General features: G+C 41.8%; 1 protein-coding gene across 5 annotated transcripts in view; it reads left to right on the forward strand.

Annotated features, from left to right (window-relative positions):
- Positions 1 to 14,065, forward strand: part of VWA1 (von Willebrand factor A domain containing 1) — a 95,095-nt gene extending 81,030 nt beyond the window's left edge. For all 5 annotated transcript variants that reach the window (XM_069741218.1, XM_069741215.1, XM_069741217.1 and 2 more), the window contains 7 exons: positions 248 to 523; positions 1,011 to 1,277; positions 3,097 to 3,372; positions 7,569 to 7,844; positions 9,043 to 9,315; positions 10,534 to 10,803; positions 12,019 to 14,065. In XM_069741218.1, the coding sequence (XP_069597319.1) occupies positions 248 to 523; positions 1,011 to 1,277; positions 3,097 to 3,372; positions 7,569 to 7,844; positions 9,043 to 9,315; positions 10,534 to 10,803; positions 12,019 to 12,059 (1,679 nt within the window). In that variant the 3' untranslated portion in view covers positions 12,060 to 14,065. The remainder of the gene's footprint in view (positions 1 to 247; positions 524 to 1,010; positions 1,278 to 3,096; positions 3,373 to 7,568; positions 7,845 to 9,042; positions 9,316 to 10,533; positions 10,804 to 12,018) is intronic.
- The last annotated feature ends 1,077 nt before the right edge of the window (positions 14,066 to 15,142 follow it).

Genomic DNA, 15,142 nt, shown 5'->3' on the forward strand with positions numbered 1-15,142 from the left:
AATTTCTCCTTTCCAAGACTGGATATTTAGGGACAAGTTCAGGCTCAGGTTTTGTTGACATAATTGGTGTGAGAGAGAGTGCATAAGAAATTCATTTTTTGGATTTGAGACTTCCCTGTCCTCATGTACTCCCCTCCAAAATGTTTTTAATTTTGAGTTTTGACTGTTTAGCTGAGATATATTACTGGTTATGTTCTGAGTTTTTATACTATATTTTATATGTGATGATTTGGTTCTTTCCCAATAGATCACACACATACAAGAAATTTGCAGGCTTGGGACATAACAAGCTCCGGATTTCTCCTAACCTGGACTAGGCTGCCTGGAAACGAAGGGCCCTATGTTTTGCAGTATATTCCCGTTTCTGATCCAGGGATGACACATCAGAAAATTGTACATGGAGATGAGACCAGTGTGTCTGTGAGTGGCCTAAAATCAGGTACCACCTATCAGATCACATTGATCCGGGAGCACAGTGCAACGTTTGCTCCTCCTGAAGTCATCATGGTCTCCACTCAATCAGGTAGGTGAGGCCTCAAGCAGCAGGGTGACTATCACATCCAATCAGTGTCCTTTAACCCCTCCTTTTGCATCCTGTAGCCTAAGTGGGAGGGATCTGAAGCAAAGCTGTGCACAACAGAGAGGCAGTCTCCTGTATAGTAGTACATTTGCAGCAATATAATCTGAAAAAACTGTAAGACAAATTACAATGGAGCTATAAAAAGGTATATATACAGTACTTAAAGGTATATATACACATATATCAGGGGACGTTTTAAGCCTTGCCTTGTTTTTCCAATGAAGCCCTCTACAAGCCATAGAGACCACTTTAATGTAAAATGAATAGTCCTTGTAAAAAAAACATTCTGGTTTGCCCCCAAATTACCTAGATACAGGCTCCCCTTTTTTTCTTGAGGCACCTATCCTGATTTATGGTCTTACTCCCATACCATGTCCTGTGTTAGTTTAGACAGATTCCCTGAGTAATGATAATCACATCTTCTTTTTAGAACAAGTGCATCCAAGGAATTTTCAGGCCATTAATGTAACAGCGACAAGTTTTTTGGTGACCTGGTCCAGGGCCCCTGGAGACTGGGGCCGTTACATTGTGGAATACTCCCCTGTGTCGGATCCAAGTAGAACATTACAGAAGACTTTATCTGGAGGTGATAATATGGCGTTGATTAGTCACTTAGCCCCCAACACCACCTACCAGGTCTCCCTTACCCACGAGTCCGGGATCCAGTATGGAAGGATTCAAGTGTCTACTCTCACAGGTACGTTCACTGGGGTGACGTTTGAGTTTAGTATTGATCTCAGGGATATTCTGTAATTTAAATGTTTATTCAGAGAAAGAAATAATAGGTCTACATAAAAAGTGGAACAACTTTGTAACAAAATGTTCTGTTATTCCTGTCTTTAAAAATTAAATATATACACCCTTACTCATATACTTTGGTCCTGTTTTACCATTACATTAATGACGATCTCTAAATCATCTCTAGAGAGGGGACGGGTCACCCTCCTATTGAGCATAGAAGCATGGCTACATCGTAAATGGTAAATGAAACAAAAAGAGCTAACACTCCATCCAGAATTTCATGTGTCAGTACATGATCTGTGTTGTGTGTGAAGGGGGCTGGCTGCCTACTCATTTCAGAATCTCAGCCAGCCTCTCTCTGTCTTAGCTGATGCCTTGTATTTTGCCATGAGCAGCCAGCCCCCTTTACAGGCCGCACTGGTAACATACTGACACCAGATGTTCTCTCTTGAGTGGTATCTAATCTGGATGTGGAGCTACCAGGACCCTAGACCAACACTGATATCTTCAGATTTGAGCACCTTTCTTTAAAGGGTTCTCCGGTCACAACATATTAATCCATAGCTTAGGTCATCATGATCAGATCTGTGGGGTTTTGACACCCACCCGGGACCCTCATCGATCACTTTTACAAGCTGCATAGTACAGCTCCATCCAACGTGTAGCGGGCGAGATATAGATTTTCTTACTGCAAACAACCCATTTACTACTAAGTTACAGTTATATTAAAGTCCATAGCTGTATTTGCAATTAATACATTTTCCAGCATTTTTTGCTGATTCACTGCCTGCACAGAACATGTATCACGGGTGTTTACTATGACAGAGAGAAGCCAGTAGACCGCAGCATCTGATTTCTCCTATTCCTGCATTGATTAGAAGCACTTCGCCTTCATATTAAACGGTGTACATTTCTTTTAGCAGTGCAGGGGTTAATCTGCCCATTTGAGAGCTCCTGGAAGCTTTCCTGCATTAAGGCTCTCGGCTGTTCACTGTTAGCCACTCCCATCTCCTATATATTCTGGGTCCTGGCTAGCACTCATTGTCAGAGCTAGTTTATACTGCATGGTTGGAGGTTGTTGTTGATTATTATTGGAGAAGGCGTGTGGTGGATTTATATGTGACTGTTGCTAGGATTTCAGTGTGTAAAAATTCCTTCCTTCTCCTCCTTTGGTTTTACCCCATCTTCCATTCCCCAGTGTTTACCTCTATGTGAGAATATTTGTATGATTGGTATTTTACTTTATTCCTGTTTGTATTACCTTGTTAGTCTGGTTGATGTGTTACGTAAAAATACTACTCTCCTCCTCCCTGGGTGGGGGAAGGGTACAGACTGAGGGCGAATTCAAGAGCTAAGGCAAGGTACGTGGCCCCGGCATCTTCACCATCAGAAGTAATCCGGGGAACAGGGCGAGATAAGTCCTCCCCTAGCGTTAGGGACAGAGAAGGAGCCCCTGGTCCCAGGACACCTGACAACAAAGCCATGAAAACATGCTCTGAAAGTATAGTTTGGTCACTAGTCACTGTATAGTATATGAAAATACAGCCAGGGATATTTATGTTAACGAGCGTGTCAATTCCAGCAGAATTATGAATGCAGCTCTGAGATCAAATACAGGCTATAACGTGGTAACATTACAAGATAACTGCTGCTCAAACAGATCACAAACACATCAAGAGATTCCATGTATGTTGGGAAGTCAACTACGTCACAGTGATCAGTGGCACTATATAAAGACATAATAAAGGTTACAACAGACTTTTCTATGTTTGCAGATTTAATTAAGGCAAGAAACCTGCATGCACGGGACAGAACGTCCAACAGCTTCCAATTGTCCTGGTCCAAATTGCCCGGAGACACAGGACGCTACGTGCTGGAATATGCACCATTAAAGGATCTAAGCAAAGTTATAAAGAACATTTTGTATGGTGATCAGACCAGTATGATATTTCACAACCTGGCGCCAGATACCATATACCAGGTCACCTTTAGTCCTGACTCCAAAGGGCAGATTAGCCAGGTGCAGAATATCAGGGTCTCCACGCTTCCAGGTAAGTCCATATAACCCATTCTGTGACCTTATACACTGAACAGGGTAATAAAAGAGCTCAGTCCAAGGAGCGCCGAAGGAAAAACTCTCACACCAAGTTGGATTTGACCACAACGCGTTTCGACGGGCAAGCCGCCTTCATCAGGTGGAATTTTATTGGTGACCAAAAAGAGGCAGTATATAAATAAACAACAACCAATCACAACACCTTTAAAATTACATATGTAAATTGTTTAGAAAAAAAAGCCTGCACGCAGTATAATAATAATAAATCTTTATTTTTATATAGCGCTAACATATTCCGCAGCGCTTTACAGTTTGCACACATTATCATCACTGTCCCCGATTGGGCTCACAATCTAGAATTCCTATCAGTATGTCTTTGGAATGTGGGAGGAAACCGGAGTGCCCGGAGGAAACCCACGCAAACACGGAGAGAACATACAAACTCTTTGCAGATGTTGTCCTGGGTGGGATTAGAACCCAGGACCCCAGCGCTGCAAGGCTGTAGTGCTAACCACTGCGCCACCGTGCTGCCCTTAGTATAGCTGCAAGCCATTATTACAAAGCTATAAAGACCTATTACATGTTAAAAAAAATAATAATAAAAACAACACAGGATAAAAAAAATAATCAAAAAGGTTTAAAACAATGATAAAAAATAAACATAAAAAATCAGCAGAAAAGAACACAATATCTATCTGTTCACTTTATCTATCATAAGGGTCAGTCCTTCAGGAGTTAATGTACCGAGCATAAATATCCAGAAGCTTTCCTTTTTTTATTAAACTACTAAAACGGTCTAACACAGTATCCGGTATATTATCAATGATTGTTAATTTCAAAGATTTCCAATTTTTTTTGGTGCATTAATAAAAAATTTTCGACAGACTGTGCTGCAAAAAAACATATTTTATATTCTGTCGATCGTTGTTCAACCTAGCGTTCATCGTCTGTTTGGTGCGGCCCACATATTGTAGACCGCAACCGCATTCAATTAAATATATTACATACGTGGATTGACAGTTAACAAATGAATTAATTTTAAAAATATTGCCTGTTGTATTAGATTTCAACTCTCGTGCCCTGTTCACAATTTAGTCGTTCCACATGCATAACGACCGGAATTCAAAGATGACTGGGGATCAGAGTAAATTGGGGATAATGTAGTATTACTGGGTGCAATCATATTGCGCAATGTGTGATTCCTGCGAAAAATTGTCCTGGGGTGAGCAGGTAAATGTCTTGAAAGCACTGGGTCCCCCTTAAGGATGAACCAGTACTTTGACAACAGTTTCCTAATCACTTCATGGGATTGGTTAAAAGTGGTGATAAAGCTCCACCTACCAAATAATACTTTAGGGGAAAGCGGCTCAGTAGATTTCTTTTTAATACTACCAATACACTCATTCTGAGGGAGAGATTTAGCTCTCAAACAGGCATCCTTTATAAGTTTCTTTGGATACCCTCTCTGCTTGAACCTATAGTCCAAAAATTTCGGCCTCCCTACAAAAATCGAAGTCATGCGTGCAATTTTTTCGTATCCGCCAATATTGCCCATAGGGAACATTTTGGATCCACTTGGGTAGGTGGCCGCTATTAAAGCTAAGATAACTATTTACATCAACTTCTTCATAGTGTGTAGTGGTAGAAAAATAACCAGACCCTTCAACATGGATTACAAGACCTAAAAATTGAATTGACACATTTGAATTGTTAGCTGTAAAACATAGACCCCACGTGTTTTTATTAAGATCAGAGATGAACTCCAATGCTTCCCCCTCAGTACCAGTCCATATACAGAACAAATCGTCGATGAAGCGTCGATAGAAGGCTAATTTGCCAGATGTCAGGGCAGGCTGCGCAATGAGGACAGATTCGAGTGCCCCCATGAATAGATTAGCATAACTGGGGGCGAATCTCGTCCCCATCGCGGTGCCCTTAACCTGACGATAAAAAGTTTGTTCTAAAGAGAATACGTTATTTTCAAGCACAAACAAGATGGCGTCTATTAGAAAATCTTTTTGCTGAGGAGGTAAAGTGGAATCAGTTAAAAGAAATTGATAAACCGCCTCCACACCCTTATAATGAGGGATATTGGTGTACAAGGCTTGAACATCCATAGTAATTAGATGTTGCAAAATGAGATCAATCAGATGAGAAGAGTCTTTAAGGTAGGAATCTAAAGCTACAACATACTTTTGAAGAAACAAGTCCACATAATGAGAAAGATTCCTCGTGATTGAGCCAATACCAGAAATGATTGGACGGCCCGGGTGGGTTAATTGGATTTTTATGAATTTTAGTAAAAAAAAAAAAAGAAAAATGGGGTTTTGAAACGTGAAATATTAAGACATTTAAACTCTTTTTTATTCAAGATACCTAAGGAATGGGCTGCTTTAATAAATGCAACATATTCAACAAATATATCGATAGAAGTGTCACAATCAAGTTTCAAATAGTATTCAGAATGGCTAAGAAGTCTGAGAGCCTCTGTATTATAAGCTCCCCTATTCATTATAACTACCCCACCCCCTTTAGCCGCATTTTTTACAATAGATTTAATAGCTGCCCTCTCGCCACTACTCAGATTCGTATTATGTTCCTTAGAGGAAGGTAGCGAGCGAATTTCTTTAAATATGAGTTGCTGGAATGTTTCTATGTGCGACCCTTTATAATGAATAGGATTAAATTTACTCTGGGTGTTCTTTGGGACAACATGTGAAAAAAGGTCAGGTTCAGTGGAAACGTCTTCTGTTCTAAAGTTTCTGGTACATTTGTCCCCCTCTATTAAAAAATGGCACTGCACCGTAAGTTTTGGATATAAGTTAAACACATTTAGTGGGGAATCAGGGCAAAAGGACAACCCTCTTTCTAGAAGCGATATACACTCAATGGATTGCAAAGTTTCTTGTTTTTTACACTTTGGAATTATACCATTTAAGAAGATGACGCCGCTCCTTTAAAGTGAATGTTAACTTTTTAACACTATATCTTAGGGCCAAACGTCTGCACTGATTATTATCAATATAGCAATCAATGCCTTTTTTAATATGGACTTCCAAACCCCCAGCAAGGCCATAGATGTGATATATAACGTCAGCTTCCTGCTGTCACCACTAGAGGGAGCTCAGGAGCTTTCTGCATACTGTGTTATTTTTTAGTAATTTTTTTTTGTTAAAGGGATTGTCCATTACTTTGACGGCCTCTTTTTAAACTCTGTATATTCACCTCCCGCACCTCTGCCGTTATAGTGATGATGGTGCACGCTCTTCTCTCGCTCTCATGACACTGTTATACCGTACCACGTGACCCCTGCAGCCAACCAGCAGCCGATAATGGGCTGCCTCACACACACTTCCTTTGGACAAAACCTGGACATCCGATGAAAGCGTGAGAACCGCAGCCTATTGGTGGCCGCTGATTGGCTGCAGCTTTCACGGGGCAGAACAAGGTGACGCAAAAGTTGAAAGACCCTGCACCGACAGCGCCGGTGATTATCTGCCATTTTTATTTAACATTTTTTGGGAGTACAACTTTTAAAAAATGGGTTTATAGCATTAGTGGATAACCCCTTTAAATATATGAATAGCATGCGGAAAGCTCCCTCTAGTGATGACTGCAGGTAGTAGCATTCTATAATTTACATCTGTGACAATGCAGAGAATTTACAGGTATAGAGTTCGCTCAGTACGAAGAAATAAATGAGAACAGAATTCTAAATTTATCTAAATTCTAGATTTATCTAATTTATTTATCTAAATTTTATCATTTAGGCTGGGTTTCCACTTTGCAAGTTTTCCTTATTTTTATTACAATTTTTCTGCGATTTTTGCTTGATTTTTTTTTAATGCAGGAAAAACGCACACTATAATATATATTTTTTTAATACATTTTAGGTTTATAAAAAATGAAATTTATACATTATATATATTTTATATTTTTATATATAATTTTTTAAATTATTTTTTTTATTTTGAAATGCTTGTGTTTTTCTGCGCATTGGTTCTGCAATGCATATATTTTCGGCACTCGGTTTTTACAAGTGAAACTACGGTATTTTTTTTTTTTTTTCAAAATCAAATTTTACTTCCCTGTTATAAATGGCTCTTAAACACAATAATTCAATTTTCTCCGGCAATAAGATTTGTACCGCGCAGTGTAAAGCAGAAATAACCCGGCCGCTTATCTTCACAGAACTCGCTCAGAAGAGATCGGTCTATGCTCGGGATATCACAACCTCGAGCTTACAGCTGGGCTGGTCACGGATGCCCGGAGACAAAGGACCCTACGTAGTGGAATTCGTATTAGAATCCGACCCCCGGAGGAAACTTCGGAAGTCTTTGCCCTTTGACGAGACAAATATTATATTTAGTAATTTAAGCCCAAATACTGAATACCGGGCCGTTGTGTTTTCAGACTCCAATATTCAACATGTCCCACCAAAAAGCATTCACGTTTCAACACTTGAAGGTAAGAAGCATAGAAACATCAACCTTGACAAATAGGGGAACCTAGGGGAGAGAAGACGTGACCATCAGATGGACATGGGTAGCTGATTTATTACCTTCTTTTCATCTGGTATTGAACAATACCTCTCATGAGGGCTAAGCAGTAGCTTTAAGGCTTTAACGAGGATCCGTCACTTGCCTTCAAATTCTCCTTTTTTTTTTTTTGGTCTATCTCCTCTCCGTTCCCGAGATATGGCCACCTATTCACTACATAAGAATCTAGTGTTGTTAGCCAATAGGGTTTGGTCCTCAAGTCTTCTCTATGGACTCTAACGCTGGTGGGTGTGGATCCTTTGCGCCATGGGCCGGGCTTACCCTAGAGGGGCGTAACTAAGTGTCTAACGGGTCTTCACTAATGCCTCTGATAGTGAGGATAGGCTGGGCAGCCCTTAGACAACAGGGATCACCACTGCAGGACAGTCCCAGGACTGTAGCAGCTGACCGGAGGGTCAGAGGTGCGGGTGCAAGGTAAAGGAGGACGAAGCAAAGATGTGGTCAGGCAATCCAAGGTCAGGGCAGGCAACAAAGATTTGATACATGTAGCCGAGGTTAGGAGCGGAGAGGTCAGACAACACGGGTGAACAAGACGGGTCGATAACTGGAAACAGAATATGGAGGAATGCTTAAACAAGGTGCTAGCAGGCTAGGAACCAACGTTGAGGCAAGGGATGGAGGGTGGAGCCCCCTGATATATCATCTGCTAGCAGGTGATAGGCCAGGGGAAAAAAATCTCTGCAGGACAGAGTGGATCCAAATTCCTGCTATCCTTTTTGACTCACAACCAACACAAGGCGACTCAGAGCAATGGTCGGTGCATAAGTCGCAATTTCCAGACCAACAAACAGCCTTATATATGAGACTCTTGCGTCAGGTCAGGGACCCGTGGCCGGTCTGGACCATGAAATTTAGATATGTGAAGCCAGCCTTAGAAAATATCAGGTGTGTCTGATATTACTATCCCACTAATGGTGGATGGTTTGGGCCACCTAGGTTTAAATGTCAAGGACCCTTTACCAACCACTAAAATTGGGTCAAAGGGATTGCCCAGGATTAGAGAGGCTGTCCTTGTGTCTTCATTCCAACAATATATTATTCTCCATGCGATTTACCGAATGCAGAAATATGTTTGGCATAATTCACATTGTTGGTTTCTTTTACAGAACAGCTTTCTCCAGCCCACATTCTAATTTCTGACCCCGGTGCACACAGTTTCAGGGTGAGTTGGGGTCCCAGTCTCGACAGTGTCGCTGGATATGAAATTCAGTACGGACCAATGGCCAGCAATATCGTACGGACCTTGCAGGTGGACAGCAGGGTGAACAGCACCGTTCTGGAAAACTTGAAGCCCAATACAACGTACCTGGTTACAGTGTCGGCCATATTTAAATCTGGCGGTGAAAAGGCCTTGTCTGCCATAGCGTGCACAAAACAGGGTAAGTGACCGTATGGGAATTGATCATGAGCTGGCGCATGTGCTCGCTACATGTCGTATTTATACTTTTTTTTTTTTTTTTTTTTTAAATCTGTTATATTGTTCAATATACCAGGTTAGAACATAAAAATGTAAACTCTAGAGTTTAGAGAAAAGACCCTTGTTTATTTAGAGAAAGAAATTGAAATCCACAAAGAGTAATTGAAGAGAGATCTAACAGTGAATCTCTTAAGAAATTTTTGGCACCTCCTGAAAAAGATTGCGGAACGCATGTCAAGGTGGTATTTGTGACTGAGGGGTCAAATAACTTGCTATTATGCCATCAGGTAAAATCTTCCCTATAAAATCTTAGTTTATATATAATTTATTGAATTTTATGATAGGTGAGATTTGGGATTGTTATCTCACAGCCATGGGTTATTCCACTCACTAGTGCCAACCTTCAGACAGAAGGTGGGGATCATAACTAACACATAAGTGCAGGATCGGTCTACACCCATGGCTCGTTTCTAGTCTAGAACTAAAATGTCAAAAAATTGTTCGAAAAAATCGAATGGGATCAATAAAGTCCAAAAACAAATTGTGACGGCATCCAGGTGGTTACTCAGACAATTATCCAAACTTTATTCCATCAGCAAGCCAGAAAAAAACACGTTTCAACCGTTATAGGGGTCTTCTTTATCTCTTACTTGATAAAGACCATAGTGAAGGTGGAAACGGTGTAGGCTTTTTATGACCTGTTGATGGAATAATTTGTAGATAATGAACCTTCTGGATATCAAACTTTTTTTTAATTAGGAAAATAAAAGTTTTCCCACCACATGTTGACCCTAAAGTTAGTATCTATGCCAGGAAACCTCTCCATGTCCATGCTATCCATTGGAGGCCAAAACAGGGTCTTTTTAGCACCTGCTGGATATGTTGCAGTTTGGAATAATGGAGTAGACCAAGATGGTCCATAAATGAGATCCTGTAAAAAAAAAGTCTATTAGAAGGGATTAATCATCAGAGCCATTCATGGGGGTTTTGGTTTTCGGCATCAACTAGAGGTCAGTGCTCCAGAAGCAGCTGAGAGGTCAATCAGGGTTACCCTAAACTCTTACTTATAACCCCCATTAAGGGAGTTACTGGAACCCGTACTGTATTACGAGGGGAACGTCTCTCGATGATCTGTATACCTTAAACGGAGGCCATTGTGAACATTTGTTCCTTTTCTTAGATGACACAAAGGTGAAGTTCCTTCATTTCAAAGACCTGGGCTCCAACAGCGTGAAGGCCACCTGGGGGTCCGCAGATGGGGAAGTACAAGGTTATCGTGTGCGGTGCCGAAGGCAAGCAGGACGCTCCTCGGTTATCAGTGTAGCGCCGCAGACTCACAGCGTATATTTAACAGACGTGGCCGAAGGATCCATGAACAAGATCTGTGTCGTGCCGATTTATAAGAACGGAGAGGGCAAAAACCTGTGCCGAAAGATTCAGACACAACCAGGTAGGTGACAGAACCAATGGAGAGACCTTACTGAGCTCCTCAAGTCTAAAGACTTGTCCAAAGGACTACGACTTTTGTCCATGGGCTGTGTCCAGTATAAGGAATCTCCCCAAGCAACAAACTACTAAGAATAGAAATGCGTCAAAGTCTTCAGACAGACCTAATAATATCGAGTGAGATGAGCCGAGAAGGTGAGAGATTCTCTCCGAGCTCTTTGTATGAAATGACGGCCCGTCCTTGAGGATGGAACAGAGATAGGAGGCAATAAGCAATTACACTCAGCGTTCAATATGATTAGGGATCAAGCCGTGTCCTTGATAAATGCTGAAGGTTCGGGCCGTGAAATGGTATCTCTGCATTTAGCTAAATGGGATTCATCAGCTTTTCATAATGAAGGATGATCTGACTTCTGCTGATGGTGTAAATGCATGCACAATGTCTGCCATCCGCTATTTATGCAGAACATGGACAGTAAAAAGTATAAGAAAGTTGGGCTGTCAATAAACTGGAGATGTAACATAAGAAAATTGCTCACTTTTCTGTAGGAGCACTACTTTTTTCAGGCAGATTCTGTCTGGAATCCACCTGAAAAAGCATTGCGAAACCACAACCAAAAAAAAAATCAACATAATGCACAGCAATGTCAAAACGACATTGCTGTGCACATGTTCAGTCTTTTGCTACTTTTTGTAAGCGCTTCAGGATTTGGAAATTTTGAAGTATTTTAAAGAAGCAACCTGTTTATTCTCTTTCCCCACTATAATGGAAAGTACTGAGAGAAGATTCTAGCAGCAGAGTCACCCCAAAAAGCGATGGCACAGACACCAGCGAACGGGGTTCCCAAATTCCAGTGTGAACCACCACTTTTTTCACGTTTATGGTTCTGAGAGAACAGCTATAGAAGGAAATGGAGCGTTGGCCAGGCTCTAATGTTGGTCAGGCTCTCTTCTCCTGGTACTTTGCACTTCTGCTACATTCGCTCATGGGACCCCCCCTTTCTTCGATCGGTTTAGGTCCCAGCAGTCAGACCCTCAGCACCTACTTTGCAGTTAGGAGATAACTATATTATAAGGATATATAATCGCATCGGGTGCCTGGGGGTCTATAATAGGTACCGTAAATGTCGAGACTTCATATGGCTCTGTGGACCAAGCCATCCCAACGTCAATGGAAAATGTCACAGTTATTAACAATGCTCTTCTTTTTTTTCTTAAGGAACATCAGCAGACAGTTATTCAAGAATGTCAACTCGGTAAAAGAAGGTTAAAGAGATGCCATGATGGCCGACATGGATGGAACCGGACAAAAGCCACGAGGATGAGAAACTTTTACCATCTGGAAGAAGAAAAAAATGCTAAAAAATTGGGAGAAGAACTCAAGTGTGTAGACCTCAAGAAGAAGAAGAAGCGTAGGAGATCATCGTGGGATCTTGGGATAACCCATTTTAACATCCGTGTGGTCAACATAATAACGAGCCTGTGACCACTGCAGACTTGATCCGAACACGTCCATTTACAGGGGTTCTCCTAAACTGGAAAATGACCTGTCCTACGAGTAGGCCATCGGTGGTGATACGACTCGATATCCCGGCCATTGGTTGGACAGGGCAGGATGGTCCGATGAGCTCTGTGGCCCCAGCTTTGTTTACCAGGCACACCTCCACGCTTCTAGTCCTACTTAAAGGCCATGGACATCTCTGGGGACATTTTTTTTTTACTTAAATTCATGCATTTTTGTCTAAAAAGTCATTTTTGCAATTGGTGTTCATTAAACATTTTGCTGCTTTTACCTTCTCTAGTCTCGATGTTTCGCCTGATGCCGGCTGCAGAATGAGTTCACTGAGAACTCTTTTATCTGTCTTTTTCTGAGCTCCTCTCAAATTATTTATGACAACAAACAACATTTAAACATCCATGTGGTCTGTGGTCATCATTCAGCCGAGAAGGGTTCAGAAGAAGACAGATAAAAGCGTTACAGACTTTCAAAATGAGCTCACCGATGGATTCTTAGACAACTCATTCTGCAGCCAGGAATACACAGTACAACACAAGAGGCTACAGAAGATAAAAGGTGCAAAATTTTAAATGAAACCCAATTTGAGAAAAAAAAATGAACCAAAAATTCATGAATTTAAGTTAAAAAATGGCCATATAGTTTATGGGTTCTTTCCAAGTTAGAAAGATAGTTTTCTGATTACTGGCGTCCGACTGCTTTGGACCCCCCACCAATCCTGAGGACCGGAGTTAATTTTCCTATACATGTAAATATCCAAAAAATTAGGAGATTTGTTACAAGAGGAAAAACAGGTGTCCAAATATCATGGGGCTGTCCAGGACTATGATAATGATGATCTATCCTCATGATATGGATGTGCTATGCTTGTCATCAATATCAGATCGGTGGGGGTCCAACACCCTTTGCTCCCACCGATCAGCTGATACCTGGCAGAACTAAACAGTGTATGGAGCCCAAACACTTCCGTTGACCATGTAGTGGCCATTCTCGGTACTGCAGCTCAGCTTCTATTGACATGAATGGGAGCTGAGCCGCAGTGTACGGTGCTGTGGTTGTCAACTCCATACAATGTTATATTGATACTGGAGAACCCGTTTTTATAGTCGGCAAGTTTACGTTAAGATTCGGAGTCAGCAGCTATATGACAGAGATGCGGGAAATTACAGGTGACAGTGGCATCATTGAAATTACAGGTGACAGTGGCATCATTGCAAAAAATGCAATTTTTGGAAATGTCATAAGTAATAAAACACTAAGGTAACGTCACTGTCACACCAATCTAATGCCTCGTAGGTACACCTTACAAGGTGCGGTAGACTTTTCTTATTGTAGCATCTGCAGCTCTAATTTTCGGCAAAATGTCCTTAATTTACAGAAGGGGCGCCAAAAAAGCCACACACTGACATGTTACAGGACTGTGCATAGGAGAGAGCGCTGTGCATAGCCAGTGCACGGGTTACCATAACTACACGCAAGCAGTACCATCAGCAACATGGAGATTCTGAGAATCGGAAGAGGAGGAACGCCTAGGGAAAGATCTGGTGCACATATGATACTTACGGAAAACTACCATGTTCAGTGCCTTCTTCTACTATGTCCCTTAAAACCAAGGAGCCGCAGGGAAACCAAACTCCCTGCAGATTCCACATCGACAGTCGGTAGACTTTGTGATTTATTTTTTTAAGTTTTTTTTTACTAACTTTTTATATTTGTTTGTTGCACAATAAAAAGTTACAAAACAGTAAAATTGTCCAAAATGGTTACATAAGTTTGTTTCGAAGCACAGAACTTTTTTTTTATGAATAGTAATAATAGTTTGCATCTGCTGCCTATAAAGATATAATAGGGATTAAAAGGGGCTGTCCACTACTTGGACAACCTCTTCTCGATTCCATTGTTTCCCCCTTGCAAAATAATAACACCTATACTCACTTCCGGTGCTGTTCCAGCGGCGTCGGCACTGTCTCTCCCGAAGATCACGAGACATTGTGTCATGCCATCCCTGGGGCTATGTCATGCCATCCCTGGGGCTAATCCCAGCCTTCAGGCGAATCACATACATCGCAGCATCCCCATCCTCTACTTACTGTTTTATTCTAAATGGGTTTTATTTAGAGTCTGGGGGAGTTTTTGAAAAATTACAAAGCAACGTCAGGATGGTAAGCAGTAATTGCATGTCATAGGAAGGTGAAGAAGACATGAACCCCATTACACTAGTAAGATACAATGCAAAATTTCATTTACTCGTTGCTCCACAGGAAATGTTTCCACTGCTCCAGAGTCCAGTAATGGCAGCTATACGCCACCTCATCCGACGCTTGGCATTGTGCTTGGTGATGTACGGCTGCACGCAGCTGCTCGGCCATGAAGCTTCCAGTGGGGACACAGTGTTTGTGCTGATGTTAATAACAGAGGAGGTCGGGACCCTGCAGCTATGAAGTCAGCAGAGCGTTGGTGACTTTTCTGCCCTCTGCTCTTCAGCACTGAGTGACCCCCATCTGTAATGTTATGGGGTCTCCACTTAGTGGCTGAGCTGTTGCGGCTCCTTCCATTTCTCAATGATATCATTCACAGGCGATGAGGGAAGATTTAGCAGGGAAAAAATGTAATGACCTGACTTGTTACATCAGTGGCTCCGATGGATGTTATACACTAGGGGGGGGGGGGGGGGGCGCGGGGCCGGATGTTAGACATTGGGGGGCGAGGGGCCAAATGTAATACACTAGGGGGGGGGGTCAAGGGGCCAGATGTTAGACATTGGGGGGCGAGGGGCCAAATGTAATACACTAGAGGAAAGCGAGGGGCCGGATGTTAGACATTGGGG

The sequence above is a fragment of the Ranitomeya imitator genome, chromosome 10 (assembly GCF_032444005.1).
Source record: "Ranitomeya imitator isolate aRanImi1 chromosome 10, aRanImi1.pri, whole genome shotgun sequence".
NCBI lineage: Eukaryota > Metazoa > Chordata > Amphibia > Anura > Dendrobatidae > Ranitomeya > Ranitomeya imitator.